Raw genomic sequence first — 19,834 nt, forward strand, 5'->3', positions numbered from 1 at the left:
GAACAGTTTGAGTCAGAAACTGAGATGGCCAGAGCTCGACATTTTTTGTGATGAAATCTGCAATTTCTGAATGCAGAACTTTTCAGTCATAAAAAACACCCGCAAGACCTGAAAGAGATCAAATCTCAGCCAAGAAAAAGTAATGCAAATGTAACCAAAGCATGAGCACATTTTTGGGAGTAACTTAATATTGTAATGCATTACTTTTAAAAGTAACTTTTTGGACATGATATCTTGTTATTATGATAGATTACATAATATCTCTTTATATGATATGTAAAATAATATTTGGCACTGGCAGCAATGCAGGATGCTCCGGGCGTTTCTCAAGATTGGAATGTTAGGGGATTTTTGGACTTGGTGACTATAAAGGGTGAAGTTTGATCAGTTTGACAGAAACTGGGACAGTAGCTTAATTGCTTGTTTCTTGTGTAATTGCTGAAGACTTGGTGTGCCTTTGATTGAAAGTATTAGTTGCGAACTTTATTCATTTACAGGACAAGAAGTTTGCATGCTAATATTCTAACCTTAGCTTCAGGACAGCCCACGGAAGGAGTCTTCTGAGAAATTTGTGTTAAGTAATAAAATTCTAGTTTACCACTAAGGATAAATTAATGTGATAGAGTAATATACCCAGCAAACAGAACGTTCCCCTATAACGTTCCCATATGGTTTCCATTTGGTTGTTTTTTGCACTGTTAAAGAAGATTTGTTAGTTCAACTAAACATTTAAGGCAAACAGATAACTTACTATTTTAAGTTAAATTAACCTTAAAATATTAGGTAACTCAAAAAGTTGTCTAAAAATAAGTTAAATTAAGGCAAATTTTTAAGGCAACCAAGTAAACTTACTTTTTAAGGTTAAACCAACTTTGTTTGGGAACCAAATAAAAACGTTCTATGAACGTTTCCTTTAGGTTCTTTTTATAATAACCTAAAGAGAACCTTCCCAGGACGTTTACTGCAGGTTCTTTTAGATTTAATTTTATAACGAGAACCTGCCCAGAACGGTCCCTACATGTTATTATTTGTAGGTTTTATTTTATAAAATAATGAGAGCGTTCCAGGTTATTTTTTAGATATAATATAAGATATAACAAATAAAACGTTTTATAATGACCAGATTGCCTTTACTTCCAGGGCGGCGAAATGAATGCCACTGCTTCATGTGTGTTCATGAAAAGTTGCCTGTTTCCACTTTTGTGTCTTTAAGCGCTCATTTTTTGGGCTTATAAAAACTTATTTCTGGGTTTTTGGCTTGTTAGTTGTACACCTTGTCACACCGTACTACGGAAGCCGTTTGCAAAAAAATAAATAAATAAGACTATCGCGTGCGCACGAGAAATCTTTCTCGTGCGCAAGCGTTAGTGCATTGTGCCTGCTATTTATAAAACAGCCTCTAGATGGCACTGTGTTAAATGATTTGTTCGTGTGTGTAGATACAATTCAAGATATATAGGCCTACAGTTGGAAATAATAAAGACATAACCAAATTTCTTGTCTATATTGGAGGTTGTATGCTATTTAGACTCCGTGCCTTCTTCACTACTTGAGTGGTAAAACAGACTTCTAGACTTTAAAATGCATTTTAAATATTGCTCAGTGATTTAATGCAGTAACAAAAACGATTTCTTTAATGAAACCCAAATGTAAAGGTTGATGGTCCCTTACGAAAATTAACCATGGTTTTATTGTGGTAAAAGTGTAATAACCATGTTTTTTTTGGTGAATTGATTACTATGAGTAAAACCATGGTTAATTTTCTTAAGGGGTGTAATGGAAACTAATATGATAAAAATTACATGGGGGGCATATTTAAACAGTGGCAACTGGTCTTGTGGTTAGAGCGCTTGACCCTCAAGAATCAGCAAATTCTGGTTATAAACCCACTGAGAGCGCATAACCAGCATTATATTCATGTATTTTTTACCTTTAGTTATGGCTGTCAGCATTGATACGTTAACGCGTTTGAGTTCATTAACCATAAATGCCTTAATATAATTAAGCGCCACTAAAGGCAGTCAGTTATACCACCACTGCGCCCGGGCTTGATCAGGAGGTGTGTTTTCAAGTTCTCTTTTAGCCCAGTCTGCATCAAGACGAACGCACAAATATGCGCGCGCCTCTCGTGCGTGCCTGCGTAAAACAAGGCTATGACTGTGACAGATGTTTTGCCAAAACAACTATGCAAAGGATAAACATTTTGACTGCCTTTTAAGAGATTAATGGATTTTAAGGCACACAATTAGGTAACATTTCAATTAGGTAACTTTACAATATCCACTTCAAATTTAGGGTGCAAATGTTGCGTTGGGGTTTAGCAAACAATAATAAATCATGCCCCCACTAATTATTCTATAAACACCAAGTGGTGTGACTGTGAATCTTATTTACCATATTGTGTATGTGGCGTGTGTGCTCTATTATCATCATTCATATGCAACCAAAAGATTTTACTAATAGTAATACTAATATTTTACTAATTTTATAAGAAATATGTTTTGTGTACATCTCAAATGGCAGGACCCGCCCACTGGCATTAAGCTTGTCATGAAATTGAGGGCACCAGTTCCGTTAAATGGAATGTTGCAAAGGAGGTTTTGCTCAAAATAGTAAAAAAAGTACCACCAACTATTGTCACAGATTATAAACGCTATACTAGCTTGTTTTAAACATGGATTCTGAAAGAAATTATGTTTGTTTTATATTTATGTTTGAGTATTGTTGTGTTTGAATATTGTTGTAATGTTTTTTATGATTTGTTTCAATTAAATTTGCTTATTAAGAAAGACAGAAAGTAATTTTAAACGTCATATGGGGCGTTGTAATGGATTGAAGGTTAATATGATCAAGGGTCAGACATAATCTTTGACCACTTAATAAGTTTTGTTTACTTCTTTAAAACGAATTTCGTTTCATACAATTTGTTTCTTAATTTTAAAGTATGTTTTGTTGATGCGTTTTATGAATATAAATAAATAAGAGCATTTAAAGCAACCCAAGGAACATCTCTATAAGCCGAAGTTTACTTCAAGTAATTGGTGCAGCGGCAGAAACGCGATTTGTACAGTTACAGGTAAGTTTTGATTTTTCTTCGGTTTTTGCAAGAGATAGCGTGCGACCACAAGTTGGAAAAAGAGGAAGTGGGAGCACAAGTGTTGGGTCAAAAAGGTTGTGTCAGATGGGCCAGATGGCCAAAAACATGAAATGCAATATACACGCCTCAGTGAATTAAAGTTAATCCCAATGATTTAATGAATCAAGGTTTACAGAAGGAAACAGGCAAAGAGACGAAGGAGGAGCAAAAGGGAAGACGGCAGAAAGGCTCACATAAGCAAAGAAGAGCTCTTCAGAACTACAACAGTAATGATCGAAATGATTAAGGACCAAGAACGGACAAATAAGATGTTAATAAAATTAATACGAGAAATGGAAAGGGCCGCAACTGAACCCGATAAAGGGGCAAATTTAAGAAATATGATGGAAGAAGTTGAATCTTTAATCAAATCTGTTCTAGAAGGAATTGAGTTGATTTTTCTTTCTATATGATAGTAACTTGTGTGTTTTGTGGTTGCTTCATGTCATGAACTGCTTGCTTAAGAAAGGAAGTCTGGGCATAACTAAAGAGAGAAGCGAACAGATTTGTGTCCGAATAAGGAAAGAGGCTGAAAGTCCCCTGGTGTCATCATGGGGGGTTTGAGCATTATAAATGTGGGAGGCCCAGTTAGATCTGGGCCGTTCCTCATGGTGAAGACTACTCGTATTTTTATTTCTGTTGCTGATATTGTTTGTTATGAAAAACTTTGTTCATTAAACCGAAGCCATCTGTCTATGGCGATTCGTAAACTTTCTGTTAAATAAGTCTCTGAGTGAGTTTATTTATTGAAACGAGATAGTTTGTTTTTGGACAAATCATAGACCAGCGCCTCAGAGCCGGATCCAGCTGAGCCCGGCCCGGACACCGCCTAAGGTTACTGAATACCTAGCAACGCGCTCAATTGAGAGGTGAGATAAAGTTAATTACTTTGCAGTGCTGGTTTGGTTTATCTGAATGTACAGTTGTAGAGTGATGCGGATGATGAATTGCTGAATTATATTGAGGCGGCGTATTTTAGGGAATACAGGCGGGATATCAAATACAACAACATTTAAATGGACCCGGCACCTGATTTTACATTATTGATAAAAAACGTATTAATAGAACAGCATTATTTAAAGAGCACGTGCATCGCTTACAAAAAGAGAAAAAGGAGCCGAATAGCCTACTTCTAAAGCTGATTATCCGTTTTGAGCTGGGTTTGCTGATTCTGGAGGGTCACGCGCTCTAAGCACAAGACCAATGCCCCCATGCAATTTTTATCATATATGTTTCCATTACACAATTAACCTTTAAATGTGGGTTTAATTAAAGACATCGTCTCTACAGCATTCGGACATATATAAAATCACTGAACAATATTTAAAATGCATTTTAAAGTCTAGAAGTCTGTTTTACCAAAGTGACAACTCAAATAGTGAAGAAGGCACGGAGTCTAAATAGCATACAACCTCCAATATAGACAAGAAATTTGGTTATGTCTTTATTATTTCCAACTGTAAGCCTATATATCTTGAATTGTATCTACACACACGAACAAATCATTTAACACAGTGCCATCTAGAGGCTGTTTTATAAATAGCGCACGCGATAGTTTCTCGTGAGCACGCAATAGTTTCTCGTGAGCACGCGATAGTTTCTCATGAGCACGCAAAAGTCTTATTTATTTATTTTTTTGCAAATGTCCCCTCAGAAGCTCCGTAGAAGCCGAGAGAGGCCATGCACTATTATTATTTTTGCTTGCTTGTTTTCTCGTGATCACGACTTAATTTCTCGTGATCTCCAGATAACAAAAGTTGTTTTCTCGTGATCTCGACATAACAAAAGTTGTATTCTTGAGATGAGATTAAAGCTTGCGTGTACTCGATAGAACGTGTTGTTTTGTTTGTAAACAGCAAAGCATATTTTGCTAAATTAGCATGGATGAACAAATGAGATTTTACTTGGATCAGAGATCGCTCAAGCTGAAATAGATTTGTCAATATTTACAATTTTACAGTGGTGAATTTAGGGACCGTCTTTAAGTTACTCAATACACGTTTCTACTTTGTTTTAACAGCATTTAAATGGAATGACTGAAAGTCAACAAACAGTCACAAAACCAACGTGCTTATGTGGTTGTCAGCTAATGCACACTTTTTAGATTGTTGATATTTATTTAAATAAACTGTTAAATACTATTGACGATAGAAACGTGTACAGTATTACTTTAGAGATGGTCCCTAAATTCACGAACATGAACGTCCAACTTTATTTATATATTAGTCTATCTACACATTAGTGTGTTAACGGCGAAGACCCCAACCCCTATACATTAGCAGTCCACTTCAAAATAGAAGTAGGATGCCATAGCTATGGTGCTACATACTGTGCTGGAACATCTAGAGCATAGGAACACATATGCACGGCTCCTGTTTGTTGATTTTAGTTCAGCGTTTAATACAATTCTGCCAAACAAACTACGAAATAAATTACATGAACTTGGACTAGGTACCACATTATGCAATTGGACACTGGACTTTTTAACAAACCGTACACAACATGTTAGAATGGGCAAGCACACATCCCCCACCCTAACCATCAACACAGGGGCCCCCCAAGGTTGTGTGCTTAGCCCACTTCTTTACACACTTTTTACATACGATTGCACCTCTTCCTTCCCATCCAACTATGTAATAAAATTTGCCGACGACACAACAGTGCTCGGCCTCATCACTGAGAACAATGAGACTGCATATAGGAAAGAGGTCCAACTATTAACGGCATGGTGTAGCGGTAATAACCTGATCCTCAACACAAAGAAAACTAAAGAAATCATTGTGGATTTCCGCAAGACTGGACAGCTAAATCACTATCCACTCTCCATTGGGAACGAGCTGGTGGAGAGGGTTTCTAGTTTTAAATTTTTAGGTGTGATTGTGACTGAGGATCTGTCGTGGGCGAAAACCGTTGCCTCTGTAACAGCGAAGGCCCAACAGCGGCTCTTCTTCCTCAGAAAACTAAGGTGGGCAAAACTGCCCCGGGAACTCATGGTTAACTTCTACCATTGTGCAGTGGAGAGTGTGCTGACCTATGGGTTTCTAGTGTGGTTTGCGTCCTGCACCAGCGCAGAGAAGGAGGCCCTACACAGAGTGGTGAAAACTGCAGGAAAGATCATTGGGGTCACTCTCCCAGACATTTCAGCTGTGTATACCTCCCGTTGCATGAATCGAGTGAACAAAATCCTCCAGGACTACTTACATCCAGCACACCATCTTTTTCAACCACTGCCTTCTGCGAGAAGGTACAGATCCATCAGGGCCAAAACCAGTAGGCTGGCCAAAAGCCTTTACCCCCAGGCAGTCAGGCTGCTCAATGGACAGTCTATCCACCCTCCACCTATTGGCATCCCTTTGTGATGGGGTCTAAATACCTATGATCTGGACTCTGCATTAGATTTATTTATTTTTGGACTTATTAATTATTGCACCAAGCACTTTATTGGACATAGCACTTTAAGGGTTTCTAGGGGTACGTGTAGATTAAGTTGCATGATGGGTTTTAAAAGGGGGGATGTGATGGAGTGAATGGGTGAACAACTTGAAGCATGTGTCTGTCTGTTTTTGCTCCATCAATATTTCGTTGTTTCTGAAACAATGACAAATAAATAAACTGAAACTGAACTGAAACTGAAACTAGAATAAATATTATGAACAGGAAATTACATTATGACATTTGGATTATCATGGCAGGATAACGAGATCGTTTTCTCGAGATCATGAGAAAATTAAGTCGTGATCACGAGAAAACAACTTTCGTTATCTCGAGATAAAGAGAAATTAAGTCGTGATCACGAGAAAACAACTTTTCGAGATCACGAGAAATTAAGTCATGATCACGAGAAAACAAGCAAGCAAAAATAATAATAGTGCATGTCCTCTCTCGGCGTCCGTACTACGCAGCTTTTATGCATTCTTCTGTTTTTTGTTAAAGCTGCGGTCGGCAACTTATTTGATCATATTTTTTGATCATATTCACTGAAACCAACACTATGCTCCGATAGAACAACATAAATTAGACTGTTTAAGAAAAAACCCCGCGCTTCTAGCTCCACCTGGAGCCTGTTATTTGTTTTGCAAAAATCCACCGCTCCCGGTTCATTTGGTCCAATCAGCGCAGGCCGGTTCATTTGGTCCAATCAGCACAGTGCTGTGTAAATCTGCCTGTCAATCACAGTACCTGCACGCGCCACAGATCCCACTCCCCCTCGCGCACGTTACAATATCACGTGCATCCGCCTGAAGTTCATAGGTGTTTTGGTTTGAATGCAGCGTGATGGCGGAGAGAACATTCACTAACAAACTTCCGATTCCTCGGTTAACAACCAGAGCTAGGAAAACAACCAATGAAAAGAAGGAAACAAAGATAGAAAGCGACCGTGACCGTAATAAAACTAGGATCAATATCGGACCAGCATTTGAAAGGTGGAGGAATCTACGAGATTTTAAAGGGTTCAAGCTAGATGCAGAGCTTGCCACATTTCTTCTCAACAGGTAATTGTGCTTTATCAACCATTGATTGTGTTTCGGAGTGTTAGGGGCTGGACACACCAAAACTTTTAAACGCGGCTGAAAACGCCTTGAAGACGCCGAATGCCAGCTGTTTTTCAGCTGAGTGCCAGCTTTCTTCAGCTGAGCGCTTTGGTAGCTGTGATACTTCAGCTGCGAGCCGGTTGGTTGCTGTGGTAATGTCCCGCCCCTCCTCCACTGTGATTGGGCGGCCGTGTGAAAACTGACATTGACGAGCTGAGCTTTTCTTCCAAAGTTGAACATCTTTCAACTCTCGGCGTTGGGCGCTGAGCGCGGAAAAACCGCTGGGCGCCGGTTTTCAGCGCGGAAGAAAACCGCTAGCTGCTGGCTTATTTGAAAAACGCCGAGCTTCCATTGGAAACAATTGAAAACATGCGCCGGCCGCGGGCGTAAAAGCGTTGGTGTGCACGCCCCCTTATGCAAGTAATCTAAGTGTTCTTGCTAAGTATGCGTTCACAATAAGGGGCTGGACACACCAAAACTTTTAAACGCGGCTGAAAACGCCTTGAGGACGCCGAATGCCAGCTGTTTTTCAGCTGAGTGCCAGCTTTCTTCAGCTGAGCGCTTTGGTAGCTGTGATACTTCAGCTGCGAGCCGGTTGGTTGCTGTGGTAATGTCCCGCCCCTCCTCCACTCTGATTGGGCAACCGTGTGAAAACTGACATTGACGAGCGGAGCTTTTCTTCCAAAGTTGAACGTCTTTTGCGGCTTTCACATAGGATGCGGTGTGCGCTGCGCTCGCCGCTGGGTTCCGCGCAGCCAAGCGATTTGTGCTCTGATAGCCAGACCAAAGTAGGCGGGGTTTTCAATAAATTACTACAGTGTTTATATTTGCGTTAAATAGTCGATGAGGAATACAGAGACTGATGTTGCTCGTCTCCATTTCACGTAACTTTAAGCCTACCTACAACAATGCTGCTTGACTTAAAACACACCTGACATGCCAACTTGAATTGCTACGTGTTTCCATGACACGGCTTTCCTTCCGATGCGTCTGTAGGAGCATACACTTGTATTATAAAGCTCTGAGAATCCCGAGTATAAGCTTTCGTCCATTTTGCTTGTTTGGATGCCCCGTTTCTATTGGCCGCGCGGGTAATCGTCACAGAGCGCAGCGCAAAAGTTAAACTATTTTGAACTTTGACCGCGGCGCTCGCGCTTTGCTCAGCGCAACAAAAAACCGCCCTCGCGCGGCGCAAGCCATTGAAATGAATGGGTTTCATAGCGCAGCGCACACCGCATCCTATGTGAAAGCCGCATTTCAACTCTCGGCGCTCGGCGCTGAGCGCGGAAAAACCGCCGGGCGCCGGTTTGCAGCGCGGAAAAAAAACCCTAGCTGCTAGCTTATTTGAAAAACGCCGAGCTTCCATTGGAAACCATTGAAAACATGCGCCGGACGCGGGCGTAAAAGCGTTGGTGTGCACGCCCCTAAGGGGTTGTGCACACCAAAACTTTTAAACGCGGCTGAAAACGCCTGGACAACACCGAATGCCAGCTGTTTTTCAGCTGAGTGCCAGCTTTCTTCAGCTAAGCGCTTTTGTAGCTCTGATACGTCAGCTGTAAGACGGTTGGTTGCTGTGATACTTGTCTTGCCCCTCCTCCACTGTCATTGGACGGCCGCCTGAGAACTGACACCGACGAGCGGAGCTTTTTATCCAAAGTTGAACATTTTTCAACTCTCTGTGCTCAGCGGTGAGCGCGGAAAAACCGACGGGTGCCGGTTTTCAGCGCAGAAGAAAACCGCTAGCTGCTGGCTTATTTGAAAAACGCTGAGCTTCCATTGGAAACAATTGAAAACATGCGCTGGCCGCGGGCGTAAAAGCGTTGGTGTGCACGCCCCCTAATACTGGTGCACACGCGCTGACGAGAACGAGCTCGAGGAGGGAGGTTGCTCGGAGGTAGTGGGGGGGAGGGACATGAAATTGGAAACATTTGGAAACTGCTCAATCCTCCAGAGTTGCCGACGGCAGCTTTTACCAGAAATGACAAGAAGGGAGCCTCTCGCAATACAAAGTCAATGGAGACGGATGGGTTGTTTCCCCCCGGTGGGCGTAGTTTTCAGGTTATGACTCGCTGCGCTCTGCAAGATTCCCGTAAACACACCCCTGTCTGGGATTTAGGAGTCGTTTTGGGAAATGTTTCTCACAAGAACTTCTGTAATCGTCATCGTCACATTTAAACTCTTCATCTGAAGTTTCCAGCTCTGATTTATTTATTTGTTGGTGTTTCTCTCTGAGGATATTTGACGACTGAGGTTCGTGTTTGATGTACTTTCACTTTGACAAGAGCTGACAGGATTCATAGCTTTGTATATATTATTTACCCGTTTGTCTTCCGTTTACCTTATTCATGTGAGGTAATTATGTAACGAGGTTTTATGATCTTCTCTAGACCGCAGTTTGTATTTACAGTAACCTAAAGTGAAGTTTTATTTTCTTTATTTTCCTTGTTGAGTCAGAATGATGAACTGCTGCGGTCTCGTCACTAAAGAAAAACAGCCAGGTATAAACTCACCTGTTTACTGTCTTTCATTTAAGCTGTTTATTTGACAGACAGACAGACTGATTGTTGTCATGTTTGTTTTCTTGTCAGTTCCTCTGAAGAGCATCGGAGTTGAGGTGCAGGTGAAGAGTCATGTAGCTACAGTCACCTCCACTCTGCAGTATGTGAATGAGGAAGAGCGCCACCTGGAGGCCTTGTTTGTGTTTCCTCTGCCTGCTGATGCTGCTGTCTGTCACTTCAGTGCCAAGATCGGAGATCAGGAGATTGTGGCAGAAGTTCAGAATAGACAAACTGTGAGTCTAAACTAAGGTGACCAGATTTTTTAAATGAAAACCGGGGACATGTCCTAAATGGTGAAAATATTATTAAAATCTCATTTGTTGTTATCTATGAATTAAAAAATGGGGACAAAATGGTTTTTTTTTTTAAGTTTTCTTTATTTATTGTTGTGGGTTCACAGCAAAAACGACTTTCTTCTTACTTAATAGTATTTTTGTCTTATTTTCAGTACAAATATCTAAAAAATCTTAAAACAAGATGCATTTTCTTGATAAGCAAAATCCCCTAAGTAAAATCTAGCTTTAAGACAAAAAAAATAAATAAATTTAAGTGAATTTGTGCTTAAAACATGCAAAACATATTTTCCTTGAATTAATAGTGGTAGATTTTTTTTGCTTGTTTTAAGCACAAATTTGATATTTTGGTCTAAAAATTAGACTTATATTCTTAGGTATTTTGCCCATCAAGAAAATGCATCTTGAATTTTTATATTTGTACTGAAAACAAGAGAAAAATACTAATAAGAAAGTCATTTTTTGCAGTGTTTCTAATTCAATTAATTGAACAATTTCTTTAGCCTTAAAATCTATTTTCTGTACTATTTTCTGAGACATACCTCATCAAAAATGACTTCTAATAAGGAACTACTTCAGCTGATTTCATAACATTGTAAACGTGAAAAACAGAATAATGCAAAATGTAAACATATTTAGCCTACACAAAACAAATGCTCCGTAACATACTGTGATCAGTTCACTTCATTGGTTTATTATTTTAATTTAACATAAGTAGTTAGCACCTTAAACCGCCATAACTTTAACTGTTTTCATATCTTATGATAACTTGATTGATGATAATGATGCTTTCTCATGTGTCCCGTTGTAAATTCTTCATCGCTAAATCAGTGGCGTGCGCAAGTAATAAGTAGCTTGCGGCCCCCTGAAAAGTACAAGCCCTGAAAAGTAAAGCCAAAACGTCTCGATCGCCCTCCAGTGACTGGTCCTACTATATGTCATAAACCCCGCCTCCCCATGTTATTTAATGGAACTTCAGACTTTACACTTCTATTATCTTTTTTCCGAACCTGGTTTCTGTCGTGTACTGTAGTTTTTATCACGCTGATGTAAATTCAAGTGTTTGTTTTTAAAATAAGTTCGCTTTTAGATAGTTATTTAATGCTATAAAAACAGTGGTGTCACGTCATGATTGACAGCTGTGATACGCCCATTCTGCGAGGGCGGGACCTTGATTTTGCATCTTAACTTCCTGCTCACTACTGTGTAGGACTGGTCCCGAAATCGCTACTGCGCAGACTCAAGACCCAAGATGTCAGCGCTGTATCGGGACATCGGCGGCTTCATTTTTCACCAATGGATGAGAGCAAACGGGCGTCGTTCATCTTTTTTACAGTCTATGGTCTAGACCATAGACTGTAAAACAATATGGACGTAGTGTCGGTGAAGTCACCCATTGGTTTGTGAAAATCGTTTTTGAAACTTAAAGTCGCCATCTTGGCCGCGCGTCACCGCGAATCACCGAAAATGGGTAAAGAGGCGGGACATGGGTGAAGCGGAGGTGGCTGGTTGTTGAAATCACCCCCGCCTAGCTTGATTCTAGTGACCACAGTGGCTGTTTAACCGTCACTCAAGCGGCCACGCCCTTAATTATGCAGAAGTTTAAGGCTTAATATAATTTAAACGGATGATTTACAAAACATTTCACCCCCGTCACAGTTGTCATGAAGGGCAAAATTAGCTATACAGACCAAAAACACTTTTTGTACCAGGCTGTAAACACATTATTTTCTACTGTAAAGTTGGGCATTTTTAACATGGGAGTCTATGGGAATTGACTCCCTTTTGGAGCCAGCCTCAAGTCACTTTCCTTATTGGCTTCATCAGAGAAATCAGAAGGTTGCCCCTCGGTCTAAACACCTACATGAACAAACCCCCAGGAAATGACACAGCAGAAGCATTTAAACATAATTTGTATTTATTTCCTCATATTTAAATTCTCTCTGTGTTGCAGGCGAGGGATGAGTATGATGATGCTGTGAGTTCGGGTCAGCAGGCGTTTCTGTTGGAAGAGAGTAAAGAAAGTTCTGATGTGTTCAGACTGAGTGTTGGGTGTCTGTCTCCGGGTCAGAACGCTGACATCACCATCACATACATCACTGAACTCTCTGTGCAGGCCGACCACTCGCTGCGCTTCTGTCTGCCTGCTGTACTCAACCCCAGATACACGCCAGCAGGTACTGCACTTCAACAGCTCTAAACACTTTACAGGAATACCGCAAATTTACAGTAACACAAAAGATTTACAGTAATACTGCACATTTACAGTAACACACAAGATTTACAGTAATACCGCACATTAACAGTAACACATAAGATTAACAGTAATACTGCACATTTACAGTAACACACAAGATTTACAGTAATTTGTAAGATTAAAGATTGTTTTTATAACACACTCTCTGTGTCGTCTTCAGGTTCAGATGCTGGAATAGTTTCAGAGATTTTGTCATGTGACTCTGTTCCCTACACTTTGACTCTTAGTGTTCATGTGAGCTCTCCAAACCCCATCTCCAAACTAGAGTCCAACTGTACTCTGGATCCTCTTGTGTTCCTCAACTCTGATCACACTCAGGCAACGGTACTGTGGGCTTAATACAGTTTATATGTGTGTGTGTGTTTTACAGAGATAATGTTGTTTAAAGCCTGTAATAATGTATTTGTGTGTTTGTGTTGTAGGTGAATCTGAGTTCTGGTCACAAGTTTGATAAAGATGTTGAGTTGTTTCTGTACTATCAGAATACCCATCAGCCCACTGCTATAGTGGAGGCAGGAGTGACCACTGCAAAACCAGGTACAGACTACATCAATCTGATATAAACTAAAACAAATTTTTGATACCTTAAGAACACAATACAATTATTTTTTTAGATGTTTACATCAGTCATTGATCTCTTTCTCTGTTTCAGGTTCTCTGATGAGTGACCCAGTGGTGATGATAAGTTTGTACCCAGAATTCCCAGAGGAAGTGATGTCATCATTAGCAACTCAAGGCGAGTTTGTTTTTGTGATTGACAGATCAGGCAGTATGGCCTCTATGATGCATAATGGGGAAGGAGCACAGATCCGTATAGAAAGCGCAAAGGTATGGGTTTTTAAAGTGTTATGCATTTTTTCACCAATATTTGAAACTTTGTAAATGCAATTAAAAAAGACATTTAAATCTCTGTACACATCTGTCTGTCTGCAGGAAACTCTGCTGTTACTGTTGAAGAGTCTGCCCATGGGCTGTTACTTTAATATCTATGGATTTGGCTCTGATTTTGAGTCTTTCTTCCCGTTAGTGACTAGAATCTAAATCATCTATAGTTGTTTTTTTGTTATATTCATCATGTGAGAGGATTTTAATGTTTGTGTCATTGCAGTCAGAGTGTTGTGTACAATCAGGACACAATGGATCAGGCACTGAACAAAGTCAATGAAATGCGAGCAGACATGGGCGGCACAGAGATTTTACAGCCCCTAAAACACATCTACAGTCAACCCTGTTACCCTGAACACCCCATACAGGTGCATCACCTTAAAACACATCAATTCATACACGAAAACAAACCTGACGCATTTCAAAAGACTGAAGTTTTTCAAATTTGTCAGGCTTTTCATTTTTCAGATGGTTAAGTGTCATTTGTAAGATGTTTTTTCTATGCAGTTGTTTGTCTTCACTGATGGAGAGGTGGGAAACACTAAAGAGGTTCTGGATCTTGTGAAACTTCATGCTCACTCTCACAGGTACATTTCTCTTTATTTACATTTCCACTTAATAGCTCATGACAGTAAATTATTGAAGATTTGAGCAATGATTTGTATCTTCAGGTGTTTCTCATTCGGGATTGGTGAGGGTGCAAGTACTGCCCTCATCACAGGAATGGCCAAAGAGGGATCTGGACACGCCCAGTTCATCACAGGCACAGACCGCATGCAACCCAAAGTGAGACTATGGATGAGTTTTAGTTTGAAACAAGAGAGGGTTTGAATCTGTATGAGATTGTTTTATTTCTCTTCAAATGTTATCAGGTGATGGAGTCTCTCAGGTTTGCTCTTCAGCCTGCAGTGAACAAGATCTCAGTACAGTGGAAAGTACCAGATGGCATTACTGTTGACACGCTGTCTCCACCCATCAATGTGCTCTTCCAGGGTCAAAGGTCACTCATTTATGCCCAACTTAAAGGACAGGTGAGAACTTTCAGCTTGAGGTTTGTCATTTTTTTATTCTGATCATGGGTTTGTAGATAAATTGTTTTCTGTGTGATAGAGTTCAGAAAGCTCTGAAGGATCAGTGATAGTTCAATACAACCTGAAAGATCAACCAGTAACAAACCAGCTTCACTTCTGCCTTAAACCAACTGAGGACACTGGGTAACATAAACAAAGCACAGATTCATCCTGATTCAGACTCATTCAAGAACAGTCATATTCCTTAAACTTTTCGTCAATGTTTCTGCAGGTTGTCCGTCCATCGTCTGGCGGCCCGGTCTCTGATTCGCTGTCTGGAGCAGGAGGAGAGGACAGGAGGTGTAGATGTGGAGGATATCAGGAGGAGGATGGTGGAGATCAGTGTTGAAGCAGGAGTGAGCAGTGTTCATACAGCCTTCATTGCCATTAATAAAGACAACAGAGAGGCTGTGAAAGGACCTCTGATACAGAGAAGAGTACCAACACAAAGTAAGTCATCTCACTGTTTGATGATTGTTAAAATTACAGTTTTCAAATAATTTTTTTACCTTTTACAAAACACATGTTTTTATTTTAATAATTTTAGATGTAAGGGTTAGATGAGCAGATCTGTTATTATTGACTTTGTGTTTATTATTCTGGCTATTTTAAACTTTTTAAACTTTACGTTTGTATTTGTATAGTTGTATTGTTTCTCAATGTGCTGACATGGTTTAGCAGTGTTTGATAATAACTGGTTGTTTGTGTTTTAGGGATGTGTATGCCGAACAGGTCTATGCGCAATATGGATGATTACGATTGTTACCGTAAGAGAAACACACAGTCACTGTACAGATATTGCTTCTTTGTTTGTTTCTTTGTTGTGTTTGTATTTGTATTTGTATATTTGTGTTATTTCTCAATGTGTGGACATGTTTTAGCAGTGTTTGATAATAACTGGTTGTTTGTGTTTTAGGGATGTGTATGCCGAACAGGTCTATGCGCAATATGGATGATGACGTCTGTAACCGTAAGAGAAACACACAGTCACTGCACAGATATTGCTTCTTTGTTTGTTTCTTTGTTGTGTTTGTATTTGTATAGTTGTATTGTTTCTCAATGTGCTGACATGGTTTAGCAGTGTTTGATAATAACTGGTTGTTTGTGTTTTAGGGAGGTCTGCGCCGAACAGGTCTAGAGACAGGACGAATAGAAACTGTAGTAAGAAAAACACACAGTTACTGTACAGAGATTTGCTGCTTTGTTTCTTTGTTGTGTTTGTATTTGTATATTTGTGTTATTTCTCAATGTGTGGACATGGTTTAGCAGTGTTTGATAGTAATTGGTTGTTTGTGTTTTAGGGAAACCCATGATGAACTGTTATATGCCCATGATGAACATGCCTATGCCCATGATGGCTAATGCATGTGCAAGTAAGAGAAATATAAAAGTCACTGTACAAAGATTTTTATTTATTTATTATTTAATGAGTTGTTGTCTTGAGGGTTTAGGAGTGATATTTAAGAAGCTGTTTTATTTGTAGGAGATATGAGTGCAGGAGTTCCCGTCAGGGGTTATCCCAAAACAAACTTTATAATGATGGCCCCTGATCAAGGAAATTTGAGCAGTTTTGATACAAACATTGCCAGCATGAAGCAATTTGAAGGACCTCCGATACAGACCAGACAAGCTTAGTCCTCTCACAGTTTATGTCTGGCATAACATTTTCATCACACGCTTGAGGTTTTCGACCAATCACAATGCACCGGATAGTTGGCCAATCAAAGAATTCCGCACTTTTAAAAACGATTAGCTTTGTAAAAATCAACGGGTTTCATAAGGTCAGGGCATAGAGAAGCAATGGAATTATTTTTTTTTTAAACCTTAAACCGCATAAACAGATTGCATTACAACAAATACACAAAGTAATGTATTTTCAGGGTTCCCACGAGTCCTTGAAATCCTTGAAAGTTTTTGAATCTGGGGCAAATAATTTAAAGCCCTTGGAAGTTTTTGAAAATATACATACATAGACACAGGTCATTGAAAGTGCTTGAATCTATTTTATACAAGGAGTTTTCTAGAAAAAAATCCATATTATTTCCTGTGTATTGTAGGATAATATCATAAAAATTCTAGACTTTTAAGCACACGTGCTAAACTCGTTTGCTTTAAAATGCTTATATCTTCTGTACACGAATGTTAATTCATACCAAAATTTTTTTTTGCATAGTTGTGTTTGAGACATGAAAACGTCTCGGGTTACGTATGTAACTGTTGTTCCCTGAGAAGGGAACGAGACGCTGCGTCTCTCTTGCCATACTTCCTGCATCCCTGTAACGCCGTCTTTGGCAATATTTCAGATATACTTCCCGTGTCACCCTGTCTTTGTCGTTAAGCCTCACCATTGTTTGAATTTGATATACACATTCAGACGCACTTACCCCTAGCGTCCCCAAAGTGTCACCGCAATGACGCCGCGCAAGTTCCCTCGAAAGGGAACTTAACAATGTATCTTTAAAGGTAACACGATGTAACCTTGCTCTCACTTGAAATGTGTCACCAAATTTAGTCCTTCAATTTAAGGGTATTGGACCTGGAAAGTCCTTGAATTTGAAGGTGTGGGAGCCCTGTATTTTTTTAGCAGCATAATATGACCACTTTAAACATCTTCTTATTCTTCTGATCTGATTTAATTCCTACAAAAGCTTAATCACAAAAGGGCAGTTTTTATCTCATAGACTTTGGAGCAGTAGCGGCTGTTGTATGTGCATGTATGTATACACAGCAAAGATTGAGCCACGACTGATGTTTCTGTACAAAAATATACGATTTAAATAATAAAAGGTAAGACTAAGTTGCACTAAAGTGCTAGTAGTGTTGTTGTTTTTAGGCAAATATATGTGAAACACAGATGGCAAAATTCCTGCTGGTCACATACTGGTCAATAATCCTTGTGATTTCCAAAGCTCTTATCTTAAAGTCAGACTGCAACAGTTTTGTATTTAATATCAGTACAGTTAATTTATACATCTGTATGTGTGTATGTCTGTATCCACCAGAATCTGATCTCCATGATGATCCTTTACTTCAGCTGATTTCTCTTCAGAAAGCTTCAGGCTGCTGGGAACTGAACGATGCTTTGGCTCGAGTGTTTGGAAAGACTGAAGATGAGCTGACCAATCAGAAACCAGCACAGGTGTGACATATGATTCAACATGATGAAACAATGAAAGATGATAATAAATGCATGTGTACGGTGTGTGTATTTGTGTTTACAGGTGGATGGGTCAGTGTGGGCCACTCTTCTGTCTCTCATCTGGTTATACGGCTATAAAATACAGCAACAGATTGAGTGGCAGTTTGTGGCCATGAAGGCGGCGTCATGGATCGGCTCTCAAAACGGTGAGATCTCCAAACCAGACGACATTCATCAGCAGATAAAGAGACGTTTGGTCAAGTATTAAACTAAAGTGATGTGTGTGTTTGTGTGTGTTTCAGTGGTCAGTCTGTCTCAGTGTGTGTGTGATGGGAATCATCTACTGGGATGTCAGGTGAAAGAAGAAACTTTGGGAATCTGAAGACTTCAGTGTTTCTACTTTCTGCGATGTCAGAAGGCATTTAATCCATATTATTAGCGGCAAGGGGTTATATTATTATGAATATTTTCATTTATCCATGGGGATCCAATTTGGTGCTTTGCAACTTTACTACAACTTTCAGAATTCAAAACCTTCTCTCTGGTCCAACGGGTGTGGGAAAAGGTTATGAAATATAAATGATGACTGATTTGGTGCAAAAAAATTAGTTTAATTAACCACATATTTTAAAAAGTATCTTTCTTCCTGAATAAAATGGTAAATATATATAAAAAATACTAAATATATAAATAAAAAATACTGACATATTTATTGTTCTTGTTTTTCTTTTTTATTATTAATTTTAATTATTAAAGATGTCGGACACAAGGAGTTATCACAGAGGTAGATTTACAGTATAAAGAAAATTTTTATAAATATTAATGACCCAAGATAATAAGTCTAGTTTTTAGTCAAAAATATCAAATTTAAGTGCATAAAACAAGCAAAAAAATCTGCCAATGGTGTAAGCAAATTTCCCTTGAATTTTTCTTGAATTTACTTTTTAAGAAAATTGTTCAAGATTTTTTGCTTACCCCATTGGAGATTTGTTTTTGCTTGTTTTATGCACAAAATCACTTAAATTTGATATTTTTGGTCTAAAAACTAGACTTATTATCTTGGGTTGTTTTGCTCATCAAGAAAAAGCATCTTTATTGAAGATTTGTTAGATATTTTTACTGAAAACAAGACAAAAATACTAAGAATTTTTTTTCTTGAAAATCATTTTTTTGCAGTGTATATATAGCTTAATATGTAACCCACACCAGTAACTTGTATTATGATATACACCAAAGTAATGTAACCACTAAATTCAAAGAAAAGTAATCTATATTAAAGTGTTGATTAAGGTAACGGCTTGAGAAAATATTTCATTTAAATGATATAATATTCCACATATGGAAAATATGTTATTTTAACTAGAAAAATGTGACATTAATGAGATGATCAGTGTTGGGGGGCACGCATAACAAGTAACATGCATTACGTAATAATATTACTTTTCTGAAGTAACGAGTAAAGTAACGCATTACTTTTTAAATTTACTAGTGCTGGGCAAAGATTAATCGCGATTAATCGCATACAAAATAAAAGTGATTATTGGTATGATATATGAGTGTGCGCTGTGTCTAATTAGTATGTATAAATATATATACACACACACTCATGTATGTATTTAAGAAACATTTACATGTTTATATATATTTATTTATATTTTTATATAATCTATATTAAATATAAATAAAAAAATGATATATAAATAAAACAATTCTGAAATGAATATATGAATGTGTGTGTGGTTGAATATACATAATAATTAGACACAGTACACGCACATATATTATGCAAAAAATCACTTTTATTTTGTATGCGATTAATCGCGATTAATTTTTTCCCAGCACTAAAATTTACACATTAATATTTGAGTTATCTTTTACAAAAAGTAATGCAAGTTACTTTTTAAAAATTATGTTCTATGTAATTCGATTAAAAATTATTAAAATTAAGTACTGAATGAAACTAA

The 19,834-nt window shown here is 38.6% G+C and overlaps 1 protein-coding gene across 13 annotated transcripts in view; it reads left to right on the top strand.

The window, feature by feature from the left end:
* Positions 1 to 19,182, top strand: part of LOC129433105 (von Willebrand factor A domain-containing protein 5A) — a 46,065-nt gene extending 26,883 nt beyond the window's left edge. For 2 of the 13 annotated variants that reach the window (XM_073864632.1, XM_073864633.1), the window contains exons 17-19: positions 17,734 to 17,870; positions 17,953 to 18,076; positions 18,173 to 19,182. In XM_073864632.1, the coding sequence (XP_073720733.1) occupies positions 17,734 to 17,870; positions 17,953 to 18,076; positions 18,173 to 18,252 (341 nt within the window). In that variant the 3' untranslated portion in view covers positions 18,253 to 19,182. The other 11 variants (XM_073864635.1, XM_073864636.1, XM_073864619.1 and 8 more) reach the window with 10 other exon arrangements.
* The last annotated feature ends 652 nt before the right edge of the window (positions 19,183 to 19,834 follow it).

The sequence above is a fragment of the Misgurnus anguillicaudatus genome, unplaced genomic scaffold, assembly GCF_027580225.2.
Source record: "Misgurnus anguillicaudatus unplaced genomic scaffold, ASM2758022v2 HiC_scaffold_27, whole genome shotgun sequence".
Taxonomy (NCBI): Eukaryota; Metazoa; Chordata; class Actinopteri; order Cypriniformes; family Cobitidae; genus Misgurnus; species Misgurnus anguillicaudatus.